The sequence below is a fragment of the Doryrhamphus excisus genome, linkage group LG16 (assembly GCF_037039965.1).
Source record: "Doryrhamphus excisus strain RoL-2023G ecotype Guam linkage group LG16, RoL_Dexc_Guam_v1.1, whole genome shotgun sequence".
NCBI classification, from domain to species: domain Eukaryota; kingdom Metazoa; phylum Chordata; class Actinopteri; order Syngnathiformes; family Syngnathidae; genus Doryrhamphus; species Doryrhamphus excisus.
Window position 1 is genome coordinate 5,227,551 of NC_136372.1, and position 22,113 is coordinate 5,249,663.

General features: G+C 40.3%; 1 protein-coding gene and 1 long non-coding RNA gene across 2 annotated transcripts in view; one reads left to right on the top strand and one right to left on the bottom strand.

Annotated features, from left to right (window-relative positions):
• Positions 1-21,618, bottom strand: part of olfm2a (olfactomedin 2a) — a 68,305-nt gene extending 46,687 nt beyond the window's left edge. The window contains exon 1 of the mRNA XM_058050282.2: positions 21,167-21,618. Coding sequence (XP_057906265.1) covers positions 21,167-21,223 — 57 coding nt within the window. The 5' untranslated portion in view covers positions 21,224-21,618. The remainder of the gene's footprint in view (positions 1-21,166) is intronic.
• Positions 1-22,113, top strand: part of LOC144894442 (uncharacterized) — an 84,069-nt gene that overhangs the window by 37,093 nt on the left and 24,863 nt on the right. The window contains exon 2 of the long non-coding RNA XR_013629991.1: positions 20,919-20,990. This is a non-coding gene — a long non-coding RNA (uncharacterized LOC144894442). The remainder of the gene's footprint in view (positions 1-20,918; positions 20,991-22,113) is intronic.

Here is a 22,113-nt window from a genome sequence, read left to right on the forward strand (position 1 = left end):
ACTTGAATGCATCACATAATCAGTTCACAGTTCCACATGTCCAAAAGGAGTAGGAAGAAGCAAAGCTTATTCAATCCTACCCCTCCATCTGGTACTTTTACAATCAGTAACATTTGTTCACTTCCTGCTTTCCATAATACAGTTTAAGTTTTTTTTTTTAAATAATGTACCTCGTACCAAAGTACGAGGTGATATGACCATACAATGACATAATGGGTACCATAGTAAGTGTCAATATATGCCTTTTTTTTTTTTTTTTTTTACAGTTTCCAAGGCTATTTACTGAACCCTCGACGTCACTTCCTGTCACTTATTCTGCTCATATAAAGATCTTATATTGGATCTTGTAGCCTACAAAAGCAATCACCAGGGTCTTGGCATGCTTGAACTTTCTTTCTTTTTTGTGGGATTTTGGGGGTTTTGGGACCCCCAAAGCAGGGAATTGTATGTGAATTTCAATAGCATATCAATTGTACAGTTGTTTTTTTATAATGTCTTACACTTGAATGTGTATCCCTTACATAAGCAAAAGGTCTGCTTCTTTTGCTAGCTCCATTTTATTACAAAAAAAACATGCGACTAGATATGAGATATGCTTCTTTTTTTTTTTTTACAGTTTCTAAGGCTATTTACTGAACCCTCAACGTCATTTCCTGTCACTTATTCTGCTCATTTAAATATCTTATATTGGATCTTGTAGCCTACAAAAGCAATCATCAGGGTCTTGGCATGCTTGAACATCTTTTTGGGGGTTTTGGGACCCCCATAATTTTGGGATATGACCATCCAATGACATAATGGGTACCATAGTAAGTGTCAATATAGTGATATGTATAGCACATCATGACTGGTTCAAGACTCTTCATCCTTGTATTTAGCAAACATCAACTGCTTGTATTGTTTCTTGAATTGGCTCATCGTTGTGCATTGTTTGAGGGTCTTACTCAATCCATTCCATAGTTTGATTCCACATACTGAAATGCTATGGCTTTTTAACGTAGTCCTAGCATATAAGTGTTTCAAATGTAGTTCTTCCCTGAGATTTCTCCTCTCTTGTAGAGAAGTATTGGATGACATTTTTAGCTAATTGGTTATTTTTAGCCTTATGCATTATTTTAGCTGTTTGAAGTTTTAGTATTTGTGATTCTAGAAATTAGGAGTTAGTATGTTCTCTGTAGGTGGCATTCTGAATTATCCTTACTACCCTTTTTTCCAGTACATTTAGCGAGTGAAGATTGCTTTTATAGTTATTACCCCATATTTCCACACAATAAGTAAGATATGGTAGAACAAGAGAGCAATAAAGAGTGAGGGGAAAATGGAAAAAAGTAGGAAAAAAGGGTGACAAGTAAATACTAACTAAATGTAACTATGTATTACACTGTATTGCCGTCATGCTCCCACTGAGGGGACAAATGTTTTCGTGCCTCCTCCCGATAGGAAATACTACTGAGAAACTGATTGTATTGTATTTATGTCATGTATTTATTTATCTGTACTGTACAGACTACACTAGCAAAATGCAACAAAACGGAGCGCAGTGAAGCATACAAGACTCAAATTGCATGCTGCGTACAACAAATTCATACATGTTGGCAGGCCACCCTGCCTCATACGGCGACAAACCCCCCCGAGGGGGGGGGGACACGCCCCGCAATTTGAGAAGCACTGAATTGCTGTCTTTTTGGTCTGAGTTGGATTCTTTGAATGGAAGAAAAGCAACCTTAGAGTAGAGAAAAAAGGTGTTTGCATGAGGAGTCAAAACAGAAAAGGAACGCCCCCCCCCACCACCTTCCACTTGATGCATTAAAAAAACCAAAATAACCAAGTGATGAATCTACATGCTGTCTGTTTTCTGCTACGTCTGCAACAGCGCGAGTAACAACAACACACAGTGAAGTGCTGAGAGGCTGCCAATTACACTCACAGTGTCTGAGAAATCGCAGCACACTCTTGTCAAGCAAGTGTGGGGGAGGGAGGTGGGGGGGGGGGGGGGGGCGGAGAAATGAAACAAAAACATGTCAAACGTAAGCAAGCGTGCGAGTTATCGGGACCGGACTGGATTTGAAAAAGCTGCCTTGTGGGAACTGTAGTTACCGTTTGCATCCTCCATCTTCAGGCCGTTAAAACGTGCAGAGAAGCTGTGACATTTAATTAGGCAGACATTATTAGCGCTACACAGAAATCCCCAAACGACCTCTAACTACATGTTACTTTTACAGCCAAACTGAGAGTTTAAGGAAGACTGCACTTTTTGGGGGGCATTTTGTCCGTCATGCACAATCTTGATGTGAAACATCAGCACGCGTCTTGTTACACCCGCAAACGTAATAACTGCCCCACAAACGTAATACAAATCTGCAGCTTTGAATGTAATAATCCTGCAAATGTAATAAATTTCCCACAAACGTGATAAAATTTGCCCACTGCAAACGTAATACTGAATTTCCTACAAATTATTACATTTTGTTTGTGGGCATACATGTGCGTTTTAGTTACAGTATATTATTATATGTGTGATTTTGTGTGTATATGGGGAAGAAATACTCAAAAGAAATAATAAAATATAATAATAGTAATAATAAGTTCATTAAAACAATTGCAATTATCACAATTATGTTATCTTTTTTAATTTAAAATAAATTATAATTTAATAATTAAAGATTCCTTTAATGTAATCAAATTATACTCTTTGAGTAATATTTTTTCCACAAAAAAAAAGAAAAAAAAGAATTATCTTGTTAAAATCCTCAAAATGTAATAGTTATTACATTTGCAGGAAATTCAGTATTACGTTTGCAGTAGGCACATTTTATTACATTTGCAGGATTATTACATTCAAAACTGCAGATTTGTATTACGTTTGTGGTTTATTACGTTTGTGGGCAGTTATAACGTTTGCGGGTGTAGCCCTCTAAAATTCATCATAAACCTTCACATGCACATTTTTTGCGTGTGGCCCCATAACTGGTACATCAATAATAACATGCAACACTTTTTTTTGCCGTATTATGATCATTTTAAACACTACATGGGTTGTACGGAGGTCAGGTGGTTAGCGCGCAGACCTCAAAGCTAGGAGACCGGGGTTCAATTCCACCCTCGGCCATCTCTGTGTGAAGTTTGCATGTTCTCCCCGTGCATGCGTGGGTTTTCTCCGGGTACTCCGGTTTCCTCCCACATTCCAAAAACATGCTAGGTTAATTAGCGACTCCAAATTGTCCATAGGTATGAATGTGAGTGTGAATGGTTGTTTGTCTATATGTGCCCTGTTATTGGCTGGCCACCAGTCCAGGGTGTACCCTGCTTCTCACTGCCCGAAGACAGCTGGCATAGGCTTCAGCACCCCCTGCAACCCTCGTGAGGATAAGCGGTAGAAAATGAATGAATGAATCAACACTACAGGAACGTATTTTCTAGGTGTATTGATGTCGACTCTAGTGCTAGTTGTTCCAATAACAACAGCAGGGCATAAACCTTGCAATGACTAATAATGGCAGACTTTTGTGAGAGCTGCCACCGACCACTACTGTTGGACAAATGATGATCCTGAACCTTATCTTTTTGAGTCTGAATAAATGGAGGCTGAGCTACAGATTTTACAAGCATATAGGGGGGGGGGGTTATTACACTGGCATGACTTGGTGAAATGGAGTGTGGCATACAGTGTTGATGGAAAGGTTTTGTATGCATGGGCGAGGAGGACGAGATTGTGTCACCGATTTTCTGGCTTGGATTTAGGTCAGGGGAACATGCATTCGGTCATGAGGGATGCCCCCCCCTGCAACGTCTCCGGCGTTCGATTCCTGTCCCCCTGAAGCGCCGTTCTTCCATTGAAGCATTGAGTTCCCCTTTCTGCTTCCTCATGTACTCCAAATTATCATTAGAAAATGATCTTCTCATACATAATGATTTTAATAACAGCTTCATTTCAATTATTGCCTGCTTCCAATTAGCCGCTCTCTTTCCCGTGTAGGTAAATAATCACCCTGGATATAATTCCATCATTTACAGGACACCCTTAATTTAAATTAAAATTACGAATGAAATGTTTCTGTCAGCAGCACGGTGGTTCAGTGGTTAGCGCGCAGACCTCACAGCTAGGAGGACCAGGGTTCGATTCCACCCTCTGCCATCTCTGTGTGGAGTTTGCATGTTCTCCCCGTGCATGCGTGGGTTTTCTACGGTTTCCTCCCATGTTCTAAAAACATGCTAGGTTAATTAGTGAGTGTGATATTAGCACTGTAGCTAACAAAGCTAGTGTTGCTCGTCGTCACCTTGTCCTCAGACTGTTTTCTGTTGTGTTTTATTGTGTGCCTGTGTGCATTTAGTGGTTAGCATGCAGGCTACACAGCTAGAAAACCCATGTTCGATTCCACCCTCGGGCATCTCTCTGTGGAGTTTGCATGTTCTCCCAGTTTTTTCCAGGTGCTCCGGTTTCCTCCCACATTCCAAAAACATGCTAGGTTAATTGGCGACTCTAAATTGTCCATAGGTATGAATGTGAGTGTGAATGGTTGTTTGTCTATATGTGTCCTGTGATTGGCTGGCCACCAGTCCAGGGTGTACCCGGCCTCTCGGCCAAAGACAGCTGGGATAGGCTCCAGCACCCCCACAACCCTTGTGAGGAAAAAGAATGAATGAATTAATGTTTCTGCCATAATCTGAGTGCAAGTTTGATTCCCACAAAAGGAAAGCAGTGATGCAACATGGAGAGCAAAGAATGAGAGTCTTGCATGTAGCCGAGTGTGAGGTAAGAATGATAATGGCGGAAGGTGGGGGAAGAGTCGTCGGCCACCTCGTCGCCACATGGGCTCAATTGTCATGTGTCGGTGCGTTCATGGTTTACAGATGTGGCGTTCGGGGACGGAAAGGCAGTAAAATGTGCGGTAATATGTGAAGTGTGATCGCTGTGAACACAAATCGGCTGAGATTAATGGTTGATATTTGTGAGCGGAGCCTGAGAGACGCCACAAAGGCCACCTATGGTATTAATATTCCATCCACAAAGGAAGGGAGTGGGAGATGCTATTCATCCCAATGCAGCTTCAGCCTCCTGGATAATGGTTGAATATTTTTCATCTTTTAATGTTAAATGGACGTCTGCTTATTTCTCCCGGGACATTCGATTGTTGACTACGGGCTGATTGAGTCTGGGATGCTTTCAAACTGTTATCTGACCTCATAGCGCGGGGGAATTAGAATGACGTGCAATAATGAGATTTCCAGGCAGAGTTTGAATGACACCCGTAGAGAAATGACAAATGAAATCTCTGGCCTCATTTTGTGTCATGGCCGATCCAGAACATACCGCTATGAAATGTTTCCTCTTTCTCGCTACTTGTGACTACGCACATTCGGCCTGAGGCTCCGAGGCTTAAAGAGAGGAGAGACCTCTCCTGAATATCTATTCATCACATCACCATTAGTGTGGCTGAAGCACTCGGCTCGCTTCACAAAATATAAACCAAGGATGACTGCATTCGGTCCCGCGGCCAAGTCTGACATGATATCATGATATCGACTTCTTTCTGATGGAACCAGGCTGCGGAGAAGGTAGCAGGTTGACAATATACGTACGCATTATACAATACATATTCCCTGATTATGCATAAGTGACTTTTAATGATGTTCTAACAGTAATATGTCTCACTAGAATCCACCTATAGTGCCTCCATCACTTCTTTGCTCCACTGTTGCTGCTAGCTAGATGAGCCTGCCTTGTGTATACGCTACTTCAGATTGTTTGTTTTGAAAAGAATACAAGGCTTCGCGGGCTGCACAGTGCTTGAGTGGTTAGCGCTAGGACACTCGAGTTCAATTCCACCCCCGGCCATCTCTGTGTGGAGTTTGCATGTTACCCCCCCCGTGCATTGCGTGGGTTTTCTCCGGGTATTCCGGTTTCCTCCCACATTCCAAAAACATGCTAGGTTAATCGGTGACTCCAAATTGTCCATAGGTATGAATGTGAGTGTGACAATCTGTATTTATCTTTTTATCTTACCTACTAGTCACAATAAACATTTTTTTCCATTCATCCATCCATTTTCGATGCCACTTATCCTCACTAGTGTTTTTTTTTTTTTTTTTTCAAATTTTTCAATTTCAATTCTCAATATTCAAAATTTGGTATACCATTTAAAACATCTGAAGTTCTACTTAAAATTAAGGTAAATAAAAACAAATGTTAATTGCATTATCTTTGACATTTTAACTAATTTGTTTCGATACTGTTTTATAATATTCAAACGACTATTCACTTATAATAAAAAATAAAATATTTAAAATAAAATAATAAATTTCCATAATTATTTTCAAATACTAATTACTTGTAATAAATATTTAAATAAAATACATGTATTTTTTTTTAATTATTCTCCTCCTGTAAAGTTTAACTATATTTCAATAGTATATAGGCTGCACGGCGGAGAGCGGTTAGCGTGCAGGCCTCACAGCTAGGAAACCCAAGTTCAATTCCACCCTCGGCTATCTCTGTGTGGAGTTTGCATGTTCTCCCCGTGCATGCGTGGGTTTTCTCCGGAGACTCCGGTTTCCTCCCACATTCCAAAAACATGCTAGGTTGATTGGCGACTCCAAATTGTCCATAGGTATGAATGTGAGTGTGAATGGTTGTTTGTCTATATGTGCCCTGTGATTGGCTGGTGACCACCCGCGACCCTCGTGAGGAAAATGAATGAATGAATGAATCTTATCGGAGCTTGCTTTGTTCTAGGAACCCTGATCTTGGGATCCGACCTCCATGCCACGTATCCAAGCCTAAACTTCCTAAACTTAGTACCTGAATGGACTCCTGGGTCCTTGATCCAATCGCCACCAAAATCAAACTGTGTATACTAGTCTCTGCCGCACCCCATTTGAACAGCAAATAGTTAGTCCATTCTCAGCGACCAATGAATCCTGCACTGATGAAGCGATGTGAAGCACGTTTCATTACTTCTATAATGAGAGCCTGTGTTTGTTTTGAAAATGTAAAAAGAAGTGTTCTGCTTTTGCTTGGAATGGGAGCAATAATAACCCTGCAGGCACAGCCGGGATGCTCTTCTCTCGTCTTTCCTCGCTTGTTATCTCCACTTTTCGTGCACCAGCCGTGTCGGCTTTTTTTTTTTTCTTCTTCATTCCGAGTGCCTGCTATTCCTAGAACCCCTGGTGTTGACCACCGGCCTCAATCCTACAAATTTCCTTTCTGCAATTCAAACACACACACAGATATGTTTTGCGTCGCTCTGCCTTTTCCTCGCGCCTGCTTGATATGCAGTAGTGACTGGTGGTGGCTGGCCATGGGGAGAAATGTGTGTCTTTTTATCCAATCCAACAGAAAAAACATTTGCAAGCAGCACATTCAGAAGTTTTGTTTGCAGTTTTCAACCTTTGGATGCAATTCGACGAACAATACAATACAAGAACAATACAAGCAGTTGATGTTTGCTAAATACAAGGATGAAGAGTCTTGAACCAGTCATGATGTGCTATACATATCACTATATTGACACTTACTATGGTACCCATTATGTCATTGGATGGTCATATCACCTCGTACTTCGGCATGTGACAAAAATTAAATTAAATTAAATTAAATTAAATTAAATTAAATTAAATTAAATTAAATTAAATTAAATTAAATTAAATTAAATTAAATATAAAAAAAACAGCAGGAAAAAAAGCAGGAAGTGAACAAATGTAACAGTTACCGATTGTAAAAGTACCAGATGGAGGGGTAGGATTTAATAAGCTTTGCTTCTTCCTACTCCTTTTGGACATGTGGAACTGTGAACTGATTATGTGATGCATTCAATTGTAATCTGATGCATGTTCAAATGAAATAAAACCATTACCAATTACCATTTTTGGATTTGCACGTTTACGAACCGCTGTCACTTTTGTGGGCGGGGGCTCCTCTGAACAGCGATACAATCCCTTTTATTGGTCCACAGCAGTGTGGAGGATCATTCATTATTATGATTATTATTATTCGACCAATGTAAAATATTATGCTGTCCTTCATTTCCTCTCCCTTAATTGCTAATTAGCAGGAGGTAGTCATCCAGTAACCGGAGGGTTCCCGGGTTAAATACTGCTTCCTCTATTTCAGGCACTGTTGTTGTGTCCTTTGGCAAGACACTTCACACACAATACCCCCCAGGGTCGCCCACCCATGGATGCTTCACTGACTAAGATGTATGCGTGAAAAAATACAGCAGGATTACAGTAGAAGCGCTGTTTTGGATTACTACTAAGATGAAAGTTCTGAATATCTACGTATTCATTCATTCATTTTTTACTGCTTTTCCTCATGAGGGTCGCAGGGGGTGCTGGAGCCTATCCCAGCTGTCTTTGGGCGAGAGGCGGGGTACACGCTGGACTGGTGGCCAGCCAATCACAGGGCACATATAGACAAACAACCATTCACACTCACATTCATACACAAATCACAAATCACTGCGACATAGGGAAAGAGTGAGTAATTTTACTTTATTTTAGTTTAATTCTAGCATGTATGACAGGTTAGGATTTTAAAATGCAAACATTGTCAAACTATGACAGGTTTAACGGCAGCGATTTCACCCTAGGATAGACTAATTCACATGGTTTGTGGTTAGAACAGCTAGGAAGTCAACCAATGTTTTACTTTATTTTAGTTTTATTATACTCCTTCAACTAATAGGTAAACCAGGTTTGAAATTTGACGGAACATTCATTCATTCATTCATTCCCCCTTCCGCCCCCAAAGTCGCCAGCCAATCACAGGGCACATATAGACATATTTTATTGTATTTTTATTTACTTGTATTTAATTTATTTACTTTATTTATTTTACTTTTATTTACTTATTTACAAATAATGATCCAAAACGAGAAACACACAAACTCATCCATACATTTTTTATTTTTATTCAGTCGTTTTGTTTTTGTTCTACTCTTTACATGTATTTTTATTTACTTTTATTTACTTTACTTTTATTTACTTATTTACAAATAATGATCCAAAACAAGAAACACACAAACCCATCCATCCATTTTCTATGCCGTATGCTGGAGCCTATCCCAGCTGTTTTCCGACAAGAGGCGGGGTACACCCTTGACTGGTCGCCAGCCAGCCAATCACAGGGCACATATAGACAAACAACCATTCACACTCACATTCATACCTATGGACAATTTGGAGTCGCCAATTAACCTAGCATGTTTTTGGAATGTGGGAGGAAACCGGAGTACGAGGGTGGGATATCTACATATGTAAGTACCAATTTCCTCTGTGGTGAGTAGTTTTATGTCGAGGGTGGAAGTTGTCAGCGAGATGGACTTGTTATATCATCCAGGGAAAGCCGCGCCCACAAGAGGGACCGATCGCTTTTTTTTGATTGGAATAAAACACACACATTCCTCTCCATGTCCGCCCAGCCACCCACGCCCAGGTAGGACCCGAGTCACCTCATCGCCGAGCGGCTTTGACAGCACCGAGCGGGAAACCAGCATCGATTAAATGCTTCCCACTTCCGCCATGTCGTCAAGCTCTCATCCCTCATTAGCTGGAAATAAAAGCGGTGCTACTGAGAAGTGGGCTTTCAACACAGTGGGGTGGGGGGGGCGGACATCTGTCACATTTATGGTGGCGAGGAGAGGATGCTCTGGGATAATAGTGGCATGGATCATAGAATTTTCAAGGAGGGGATACAAAGCGGAGAGGAAGAGGACGAGCGTATCCGCTGGCATTCAGACAGGACATTCCGGGTACAATACTTGGGATAAGCAAAACGTAATTAACTCGAAGAGAAAATTCCAGGTGGGGGAACCGTCTATTCCTGTCCTACACTCTGTGATACCTTTTGTCTTGTGATGAAACTCTCAATTAGCAGCAATCTCCTCCACCCTTTTGTATCCGTGCTGGAGCTGTGGGCACAACAGCTCATATTTATATTCCAATCTTCTAGTCAGAAAGCCACATTGGCAGCCTCATAAAAGATTCATGGAGCGGGAAAGGCAAGGTCGCTCACAAGTTTGGTCCGGAGGTGCCTATAATACTGCAGTGCCCCTCTTTTGTTTGACATTTTTCAAGGAACAATACAGTACTACACAGCTTGGATATACTTCATAGTCCGTGTACAGCGTGTACATTATATCAGTACTGAAAAGTGAATAGTGTGAGCATTATGGTTATTAAGCACTGCTTTAACCTCTCGGGCATGGAATCGAACACATCTACACAGGTTGTACTCTACCACTCCTCCATGATGAGCTGGTTCATGTGTTCAGTACTGGTTAGAATCCGTGTGTATGTGTGCTGGCAACAATCATGCACTCCATTATCTTGCTACTTACTTGTGTTGGCCAGATATTTGGTAATGGTAATGGTTTTATTTCATTTGAACATGCATCAGATTACAATTGAATGCATCACATAATCAGTTCACAGTTCCACATGTCCAAAAGGAGTAGGAAGAAGCAAAGCTTATTAAATCCTACCCCGACATCTTGTACTTTTACAATCAGTAACTGTTACATTTGTTCACTTCCTGCTTTCCCAATATAGTTAAAGTTTTTTTATGTTTATTTTTACATTTTTTTAATTGTATTTTTGTAATTTAATTTAATTTATTTTTTGTCACATGCCGAAGTACGAGGTGATATGACCATACAATGACATAATGGGTACCATAGTAACTTCCTCCATTTTTAATTTAATTTAATTTAATTTAAGGCTGCACGGCCGTCGAGTGGTTAGCGCGCAGACCTCACAGCCAGGAGACCAGGGTTCAATTCCACCCTCAGTCATCTCTGTGTGGAGTTTGCATGTTCTCCCCATACATGCATGGGTTTTCTCCGGGTACTCCGGTTTCCTCCCACATTCCAAAAACATGCTTAATTTAATTTAATTTAATTTAATTTAATTTAATTTAATTTAATTTAATTTAATTTAATTTAATTTAATTTAATTTAATTTAATTTAATTTAATTTAATTTAATTTAATTTAATTTAATTTAATTTAATTTTTGTCACGTACCGAAGTACAAGGTGATATGACCATCCAATGACATAATGGGTACCATAGTAAGTGTCAATATAGTGATATGTATAGCACATCATGACTGGTTCAATACTCTTCATCCTTGTATTTAGCAAACATCAACTGCTTGTATTGTTTCTTGAATTGGCTCATCGTTGTGCATTGTTTGAGGGTCTTACTCAATCCATTCCATAGTTTGATTCCACATACTGAAATGCTATGGCTTTTTAACGTAGTCCTAGCATATAAGTGTTTAAAATGTACTTCTTCCCTGAGATCATATTTCTCCTCTCTTGTAGAGAAGTACTGGATTTAGACAGTAATACACATGTGTCGGCTAGTAAATCTATACAGCTATACAAGCTGTGCACTGACTACTCTAAAATATATCCAACTTGTTCCTGGTGAATAAAAAATGCCTGCCACAGCCCTCGCGGCCCCATTCGTATCCATTCCATTCGTCGCCCGCTCTTTGACTCGTATCCCATCGCTGACATGCTTGTGAACTCTCCGGCAGAAGGCAGAGAGACATAGACAGATAAGTGTATGTGTGTGTGTGTGTTAAATGGCTAGTGCACGTGCGTGTGCATGTGTGTCCCTGGTCAGGGTGTTGTCAGAGGAATGTCACTCTTGCTTAGAGTCACAGATGCGAACCTCTGGGAGTCCTGTACCCTGCAGCACACTGGCACAGAAGGAAAAGGAGGGCAGGAGGGGGGCTGCGATACGACGTGATATAAGCATGATATTCATCCCACCCGTACAGCTGATACACATGTAACACCGAATGCAAAAAAAAAAAAAAAGGTCACTTTTGTTTACAAGAGAGAACTGATGGTGTTCCTAGTAAACAAGACCTTTTGGAATGACAATTACGAGCCACGCGAGAGTCGGTGCATGGTGGCACTAATGGTCACGTTAGGACAACAGGGCTCGAGGTTTTTTTTTTTTTCTTCTTCTACGAAACAACCACAGAGGTCATTTGGAGCCCGCACAGAGCCCGCCAGGAAGCGGCGGCTGGTCTGTGGCTCGGAATGAGTAAACGGTCATTTACAGATTACATGCCGCACCGTCCCGGGAAAGAAACTGTTGGATTTCAAACAACAAAGCAGGGGAAAAAGCAAACACCAGAGATGTTCTTTGTCTGTGGGCGTACTGTTGATATCAGTGTAATTAATGGCTGCATGTTTATGCAGGATGAAGTGGACACAAACCCACACGATGCCCTTCTACCTCTTACCCTATTTAACAAACATCAATACCGTATTTCAGTTAGTTTTTCATTAACTTTTAACTGAAATATATTTATTTAAAACAATATTAACATAGGAAATCATCATAAATCCTATCAAGGGTAAAGGTAGTTTACATACATAAACAATGCAAATTGTGAAAAAAAAAGTGTACCTCGCCTCTCGCCCGAAGTCAACTGGGATAGGCTCCAGCACTCCCTGCAACTCTTGTGAAGATAAGTGGTAGAAATTGAATATTTATTTAAAACAATGTTAATATAGGAAATAATACAGCCATCATAAATCCTATCAAGGGTAAAGGTAGTTTACATGCATAAACAATGCAAATTGTTTAAAAGTGTACCCCGCCTCTCGCCCTAAGTCAGCTGGGATAGGCTCCAGCACTCCCCGCAACTCTCAAGAGGATAAGCGGTAGAAAATGAATGAACATAACATAGAAAATAACACCGCCATCATAAATCTTTTCAAAGGTAAAGGTAGTTTCCTTACATAAACAATGCAAATTGTGAAAAAAATGTACCCTGCCTCTCGCCCGAAGTCAGCTGGGATAGGCTCCAGCACCCCCGCAACCCTCATGAGTGGTAGAAAATGAATTTAATTTTATTTAAGACAATGTTAACATAGGAAATCATCATAAATCCTATCAAGGGTAAAGGTAGTTTACATACATAAACAATGCAAATTGTTTAAAAATGTAAAAATGTACCCCGCCTCTCGCCCGAAGTCAGTTGGGATAGGCTCCAGCACCCCCTGCAACCCTTGTGAGGATAAGTGGTAGAAAATGAATGAATATTTATTTAAAATAATGTTAACATAGGAAATAATACCGCCAGCATAAATCTTTTTAAGAGTAAAGGTTGTATACATACATAAAATGGAAAGCAAATTGTGCAAAAGTGTACCCCGCCTCTCGCCGAAGTCAGCTGGGATAGGCTCCAGCACCCCGCAACCCTCTTGAGGATAAGCAGTAGAAAATGAATATTTATTTAAAACAATGTTAACATAGGAAATAATACAGCCATCATAAATCCTATCAAAGGTAAAGGTAGTATACATACATAAAATATAAAGCAAATTGTTTAAAAGTGTACCCCGCCTCTCGCCCAAAGTCAGCTGGGATAGGCTCCAGCACCCCCATAGAAAATGAATGAATGTTTATTTAAGACAATGTTAACATAGGAAATAATACCGCCATCATAAATCTTTTCAAAGTTAAAGGTCGTATACATACATGAAATATAAAGTAAATTGTTTAAAAGTGTACCCCACCTCTCGCCCGAAGTCAGCTGGGATAGGCTCCAGCACCCCCGCAACCCTCTTGAGGATAAGCAGTAGAAAATGAATATTTATTTAAAACAATGTTAACATGGGAAATAATGCAGCCATCATAAATCCTATCAAGGGTAAAGGTAGTTTACATACATAAAAATGTAAAGCAAATTGTTTAAAAGTGTACCCCGCCTCGTGTCCAAAATCAGCTGGGATAGGCTCCAGCACCCCCCGTAGAAAATGAATGAATATTTATTTAAAACAATGTTAACATAAGAAATAATACAGCCATCATAAATCTTATCAAAGGTAAAGGCAGTTTCCATACATAAACAATGCAAATTGTTCAAAAGTGTACCCCGCCTCTCCCCCAAAGACAGCTGGGATAGGCTCCAGAGTTCCCCCCACGCCTAGTGAGAATAAGCCGCATCTCCTTTAGCTCATCATTATCAGTGTCCGCTATTCAATCCGCCCATAATAAGGCTCCATCATAATGCACTCCCATTACTTGTGGCTGATTGTGAGGCGGTAACAGAAGTGTGTTGAGTGGACCATCAAACCCACTTCCACACACACATACACACACAACGACACACTAACAATCATGTTGTCATCATCTAGAACGCAGGACACGTACGGTAAATAAATAACACTAAGCCTGATGCTATTTATTAGGGGACCAATACCCTCCTCTAATGCACAATGCAGAGAAGCCCCATGCAATCTCACCTGCTTTGTCTATTAAAAACAACCCTAGAGAGCTGCTGGTAATGGCGGTGGATTGACTCGTGTGAGACTGCAGTGTAATAGACTTTTAGGCCACAATCCGACAGCTTTCTAGGCACTTTTATCTAGTGAGAAGCAGCAGATGTGGGTTTTTTGTTTTGGCTAAAAGGTCAGCGGCAAAGCCTTTGGACTCATCACAGATGTCCGAATTGGATATAAGCCCATGCATGCAGCTGTTAGCCCTGCCTTCCTCAAGGTCTGCTCTTCCTGTCCTCGAGCGCTGAGGCAGCCTATCACCGATAGAAGATTCAGGCTAAATGGCTGCTTGGCAGTATTAATACTTAAACTGTGGTACTGGTGCCGCTGGCTCCATTTCGTCATATGCCATAACATTGGAATTGTGTATTATTGCCAATTACAAGACAAGAACTAAACTGTGGCAAAAAAAAACACCGAGGTGGTGTAAAAAGTTGTTACTTGTACTACTTCATGCTGGAAAAAAGTTAAAATTTTACGTACTTTTGGCCTAAATTAAGCATTTTCAAGCATAAATGACAAAATCAACTAAAATGCATTGGAAGTCAATTAACTCTGCACGGTGGATGAGTGGTTACCTCACAGGCCACACAACTCTGAGACCCAAGTTCGATTCCACCCTAGGTGTGAAGTTTGAATGTTCTCCCCGTGCAAGTTAGCATGTTCTCCAAATTGTCCATAGGTATGAATGTGAGTGTGAATGGTTGTTTGTCTATATGTGCCCCGTGATTGGCTGGCCACCAGTCCAGGGTGTACCCCGCCTCTCGCTTGAAGACAGCTGGGATAGGCTCCAGCACCCCACACGACCCTCGTGAGGCAAAGCGGTAGAAAATGAATGAACAACAAAAAACTCCCCCAATGGGCTGCACGGTGGACAGGTGGTTAGAGCGGAGGCCACACAGCTAGGGCACCCGAGTTCAATTCCACCCTCTGTGTGAAGTTTGCATATTCTCCCCGTGCAAGTTAGCATGTTCTCCAAATTGTCCATAGGTATGAATGTGAGTGTGAATGGTTGTTTGTCTATATGTGCCCTGTGATTGGCTGGCCACCAGTCCAGGGTGTACCCCGCCTCTCGCTTGAAGACAGCTGGGATAGGCCCCAGCATCCCCCACGACCCTTGTGAGGATAAGCAGTAGAAAATGAATGAACTCCCCCAATGCTAACATTATGTCATATTGAATAATATGAATGTAAAGGTGGCTATAGGGGTGTTATGTCATGTCTAGAGAGCTCTTATAGTGTTAAAAACTGTATTTAGAAGGTTATAAACAGTGTTCCATGTATATACAAGGATTCCTACTACATGCAAATTCACTGTAACTAATTACCTGTGATGAATGAGGGATTACTGTAGTTTTAATCCACTATGGGTCCAAAATATAGAGACACTTTGGTATGTTATTCAATGAGAAAGTGTGTCCAAAATTTTGACTAGTGTTAAACATAAATCCATCCATCCGTTTTCTATGCCACTTATATACTCATTAGGGTCGTTGGTTTATGCTGGAGACTATCTCAGCTGACTTTGAGCAAGAGGGCGGGGTACACCCTGGACTGGTGGCCAGCCAATCACAGGGCACATATAGCCAAACAACCATTCACACTCACATTCATACCTATGGACAATTTGGAGAACTTGCAAACTTCACACAGAGGGTGGAATTGAACTCGGGTCTCAAAGCTGTGTGGCCTGCTCGCTAACCACTTTTTTGTTGTTGTTTTTTTTAAATTCCTGGACTTTTTGCGGTGGCTAATGTGACATTACTGACACCTCATGACCAGCATAACATAAATATCTAGAAATAATAAGTTTGAGAGGAAGGAACAATAACATTTGAGAGTGAGGACAACGGTGGAACTTTTTTTTACTGTTACATTCCCGCAAAATCCAGCCAATTACAAGAGGCCAATTCATTTCTTTTAATGTTCCTCTGCACTTTTGGAGTTTTGTGTTGCAAAACCCGCAACAAGTCGGCGTCCATCACCCTTGACCACTAATTTTCCCCTCCCCAAACTCTAGTGGGGACACCCCTTGAAGATAACATTTCCAGCTCTTCCGATAAAGCTGCAAAATTTAGTAGAAAATGAAAGGATTAAATCTAGCTCACCTCTCATTGTTGCTTTCATGTACTGTCGAGTAACAAACAAAGAGTACACAAGCATGTGTCCATCACTATGATGAAAGACGCCCAGGCGTTATGCGTACTTAACCAACACATATGCGGCAAATGAACATTTGTCTCATTAAAGCTCTGAAAATATTTCATCCCAAAAAATATGGAGAACAGCATAACTGCCTCCATGGCGCCTCCACATATACGCAAGGAGTCATCAATTCTTTATTATTTCAATGCAATCTGCCCGAGACGAATGGCATTGCGATTTCATTCAGCCCTTTTTGAATATTTAATGCAAGCGTTTATAACAAATTGTCCCTTAAGGCCAATTATAGGACTGACTAAAGAAGCGGGAGGATATAACTAACACTGAGTCATCAGCTATTACTTTCCCCCATGCATTTATTCTAAGAACAACTTGAAAAATCTTAAATATACGTAAATACACAAATAAATTAATTATCATAATTGCCTCAGGACCTGTCCAGTTGAAAAAAATATGTTTTTGATAAGATTAAATATGAATACTAACTCATTGTTTAAATAAATACAGTGGCACTCTAAATTAGAGACATTTTATCTTGTGTCCATGACTCCAAATTGTTCATAGGTATGAATGTGAGTGTGAATGGTTGTTTGTCTATATGTACCATGTGATTAGCTGGCGACCAGTCAAGGGTGACAGCTGGGATAGGTTCCAGCACCCCGTGACCCTCATGAGGATATAAAATGAATGAATGAATATACTGTCCAATCAAGAAAATCATCTGAATAAATGTATTTGACTGTTTTTTAACTATACTTATCTAACTTATCTAATTAAATATTTTTTTAGGGAAACTGTCCAATCAAAAAATTCAAATTAAATGCAGAAATAAGCTAAATAATTTTTTGTAATATTCCGGTTTCCTCTCACATTCCAAAAACATGCTAGGTTAATTGGCGACTCCAAATTATCCATAGGTATGAATGTGAGTGTGAATGGTTGTTTGTCTATATGTGCCCTGTGATTGGCTGGCGACCAGTCCAGGGTGTACTCCACCTCTCGCCCAAAGATTGCTGGAATAGGCTCCAGCACTCCCTACAAACCTCATGAGGGTAGAAAATGAATGAATGAATATACTATTTATATACTATTATATTTATATACTATTTTTTTATTCAGAAAATCATCTGAATAAATGTATTTGACTGTTATTTAATGAACTAAATAGATTTTTTAGGGAAACTGTCCAATCCAAAAATTCTAATTAAATGCTGAAATAAACTAAATAATTTTTTGTAATTATCTACCTTTGTCACTGAATAAATTAAACTAATAAATGAAACAAAATACATCCAAAAACAGCTACAATTAACAAAAATGTCCCAAATATTTCAATAAATAGATGTATTTAAAATGTATTAAAAATACTACACAGTAAGAAATAATAATTATAAAAAATGACAGTAATAAAAAAATGTCATGTCCAGTCAAAACAAATAAAAAACATACTATATGTTATGTTATATTTACTTTAATGATGTCAAAGGTTCCATATAGGTCGACTCCAGTATGTTTGTGATCCTCTTGTGGCTTTGTAAAGGTCATGTGTTTATACCACATAAGATGTAAAGCACCGGTAGCCAGTATGGAGCGCCATAAAACAAGATCCGCACAGTTTCTAAATGTCACAGCCCTCATGTGCTGCTCTTTCTCAGACCGATGGATCAAACTCTTTTATGACTGATAGACTTAATGATAGGCTATTAAATAGAAATTAGTGCCTGTGGTTCATTCTCATTGGACATTTAGAAGATTCATGTCCCGAGGGCCAATGGGAAGCAAAAGGCTTTAGGTTAACACAAAAAGTTAGTTATCGAAATCGTATTTGCGGATAATGTTACTAAATTGTGTTGGGTTGCATGTCCATGCAGAAGAAATGATGCAGTGCTGTCCGTGGTGCTGAATATTGCTTGCTGCTACCGCTGCAGCTCCAAGGCGACCAGCCCTCCCATCATCACTAGACTAGTCTGTCGCATTAAGGGAGCACACGCTTTTGTCGTCTTGTCAAAAGATGTGCATAGTGACCAGCTTGAGCCCCCACCCCCCAAAACCCCCCCTACACCATTTTGTTTTTTTGTTTTTTTTTGCCACTTCACACGCTCTTCTCTTTTGACTCCAAAGCTTTTCTGGGTCAAATAATTTACCGTGCCCCGCGTCACTTTTACAACTGTCACATCGCCACCCGTCAGAGTTGTAGCCAAAACAAAACCAACGCACGCTTTTCTACAAGATGTGTTGGGAGACTCACCTGCCACAATATTACATACACCTCAGGTCCAAAATGTGGACCGTACTCATAATGTGGACTTATGTTAAGAATCTTTGGCTAGCTCTTTTTCAGAGCATCTTTTTGAGGATCTTTGACTCGTGTTATTGCAGTAGGTCTTTAAAACCATCACTAGTTTTTGCAGTTTGTCCATAATGATAATGGGAATGGTTTTATTTCATTTGAACATGCATCGGATTACACTTGAATGCATCACATAATCAGTTCACATTTCCACATGTCCAAAAGGAGTAGGAAGAAGCAAAGCTTATTAAATCCTACCCCTCCATCTGGTACTTTTACAATCAGTAACTGTTAAATTTGTTCACTTCCTGCTTTCCATAATACAGTTTAAGGTTATTTTTTTTATTTTTATTTTTTTAAATATTAATGTACCTCATACCGAAGTACAATGACATAATGGGTACCATAGTAAGTGTCAATATAGTGATATGTATAGCACATCATGACTGGTTCAAGACTCTTCATCCTTGTATTTAGCAAACATCAACTGCTTGTATTGTTTCTTGAATTGGCTCATCGTTGTGCATTGTTTGAGGTCCTTACTGAATCCGGTCCACAGTTTGATTCCACATACTGAAATGCTATGGCTTTATGGCTTTTTAGTGTCGTCCAAAGGGGGCCAACTTCTTATTTAGTTGAGCGCTGACGTTGTAATAGCTCAACATGAAAGAAAAAACAACTTTTTTGACACCCAACCTCGCCTTGCCATTGCACATTACAGCCAACAAGGGCTCGAACACCAACGCACTTTGCCGCCCACGATTCGGGCCTCTGTTATAGAGGATGTTTGACTTGTGTTTTTGCAGGAAGTCTAGCATAGAGGTCTCCAACCACCAAGGCCATGGCGTGCGTGGCTGAACCGGACATGCAAAACTGTCAGTAAATAGTTTTGGAAATAACTACTTAGAATTTCATTTTAGAAAAAAAATACTTTTTTTTTTTGTTATGGTTCATTGTGTTTGTTTGAGTTCTTATTCCAACTTTGCGGCCCTTGAACACACCCTTCATGGTTGTTCCCAAATGCTGATGTTGTGTGTGATGTCACATATAGAGGATCTTTGACTAGCTTTTTTTTTTTTTTTTTTTAAGAGGGCCTTACACAACAGTCATTTTCTGACTCATTAACTCGTGTTTTTGCAGGTGTGGTCCTGTCATATATTGAGGTCTTTTTCAGTAGGAAAGCAAAACGTGTTGCGCAGGATCTTTGATTTTTGAAAATAATAATAATACCAATACATTTTATTTATCAGGCGCTTTTCAAAATACTCTAAAACGCCTTGTATTAGGTTGCCTGTTTGATGCTCACCACAATAATAAACATAAGAACAACAGACTATTTAATCATTAAAATTATTCACCAAAATGGGTGGCATGGCAGTCGAGTGGTTAGCGCGCAGACATCACAGCTAAGAGACCAGGGTTCAATTCCAGTTTGCATGTTCTCCCCGTTTGCATGCGTGGGTTTTCTCCGGGTACTCCGGTTTCCTCCCACATTCCAAAAACATGCTAGCTTAATTGGCGACTCCAAATTGTATGGTATTGTATTCAAGGTATGAATGTGAGTGTGAATGGTTGTTTGTCTATATGTGCCCTGTGATTGGCTGGCGACTTTGGGGAAGGGGGGTTGAATTAATGAATGTTCTGTCAAATTTCAAACCTGGTTTTCCTATTAGTTGGAGGAGTATAATAAAACTAAAATAAAGTAAAACATTGTCTGACTTCCTAGCTGTTCTAACCACAAACCATGTGAATTAGTCTGTCCTAGGGTGAAATCGCTGCCGTTAAACCTGTCATAGTTTGACAATGTTTGCATTTAAAAATCCTAACCTGTCACACCCACACACACACACACACACACACAGTAGAATTAAACTAAAATAAAGTAAAATTACTCACTCTTTCCCTATGTTGCAGTGAATTCCATAGGTATGAATGTGAGTGTGAATGGTTGTTTGTCTATATGTGCCCTGTGATTGGCTGGCAACCAGTCCAGGGTGTACCCCGCACTCTCGCCCCAAGACAGCGGGGATAGGCTCCAGCATCCCCTCTCCAAGAAAATGAATGAATAAATGAATAATTCACCAAAATATTAGGTACAAAAGATTACCTTCAAAAGATTCAATACAGTGTTAAGCTAACCTGAGTATTCTCTTTTGTGCAGGTGTACCTAATGAAGTGGACATTGGACACAGACGACACACGACTGGACACAGGAGCCACTGTGCATGTCAAGGTGTGTACACTCCAACAAGTCGACACCCAACATTTCAACCCTAAACTGAACACAATTTTTGTAGCCTTCCATATAAGAATGAAAGCCACACCTAAAAAAAAAAATTAATTAAAAAAGCATTTTGGATTCAACAGTGACCACTGATTGACATGCAAAGTTGACTTAACGTTTCCTACCTGACAAGGCATGACAGCTGACATCACAAGTAGGAACATGGCACTGAGAAGATGCATCCTTATAGTGGAAATGATAGCTGACAACACTTCTCGCACACTCGCCACTTCTTCTTCTTCTTCTTCTGCTCGTCTTCTTCTTTTTCTGCTGCTGCCGCTGAGCTCTTTTCTTCAACACTGGCCGGCTCCGTGCACCACCAGCCTCATCACCACAGCACCCGGGGACGCAGCGCAGCTGTGAGCCTCGCGCAGGCGGCTCTGCCTCTGCGGAGCTACCGCGGTGTTGAGGCTTATTTAAATTTAAAAAAATAATAATAATAAAAGAAAAAGCTCCAGTAGCAGGCAGCAGAGGGAGAAAGGAGAGGGACAGTGAGAGACCTTAAAATGTCCAGATGTCTCTCCCTGTCATCGGTCCTCCTCTCTGTCCTGCACTGGAGAAAAGAGGCGCAAGGGTTGGAAGGTGAGTTGCTGCTGTAGTTGCAACGTGCAGACGCTAGGGGCAGCAAATTACACAAGACATCATGTACATATCCCTCTCTCTCTCTCTCTCTCTGTCTCTTTTTTTTTCTCTCACTGTGCGTTTGTGCGTGCGTGGCATTTATGATGTCTCTTTATGCATGAGTCCAAATATATGCAGGATGAAAGAGTGGGATGAAGCTTGTAGTGAAGTCCTTTTCTGGACAGTTCATTAGGTATACCTGCAACCAATGAGCTGCATACAAAAGTCTGCCTTTACAGTGAATAATACAGTATTGCTCAAATGTGCTTGATCGATATATGAAGTGATATCTGGTTGTCGTTTGCAGTGGTGCAGATTACATCATATTGCATGACATCATACTCAGATGTTTCTTATGTTTTGGTCGTTCTTATGTTCTGTGGAACAAACCTTGCAGAGGTGCTTGAAACAGATGCAGAGTCAACACGGTTCTAAACTGCCTGTTTGGAAG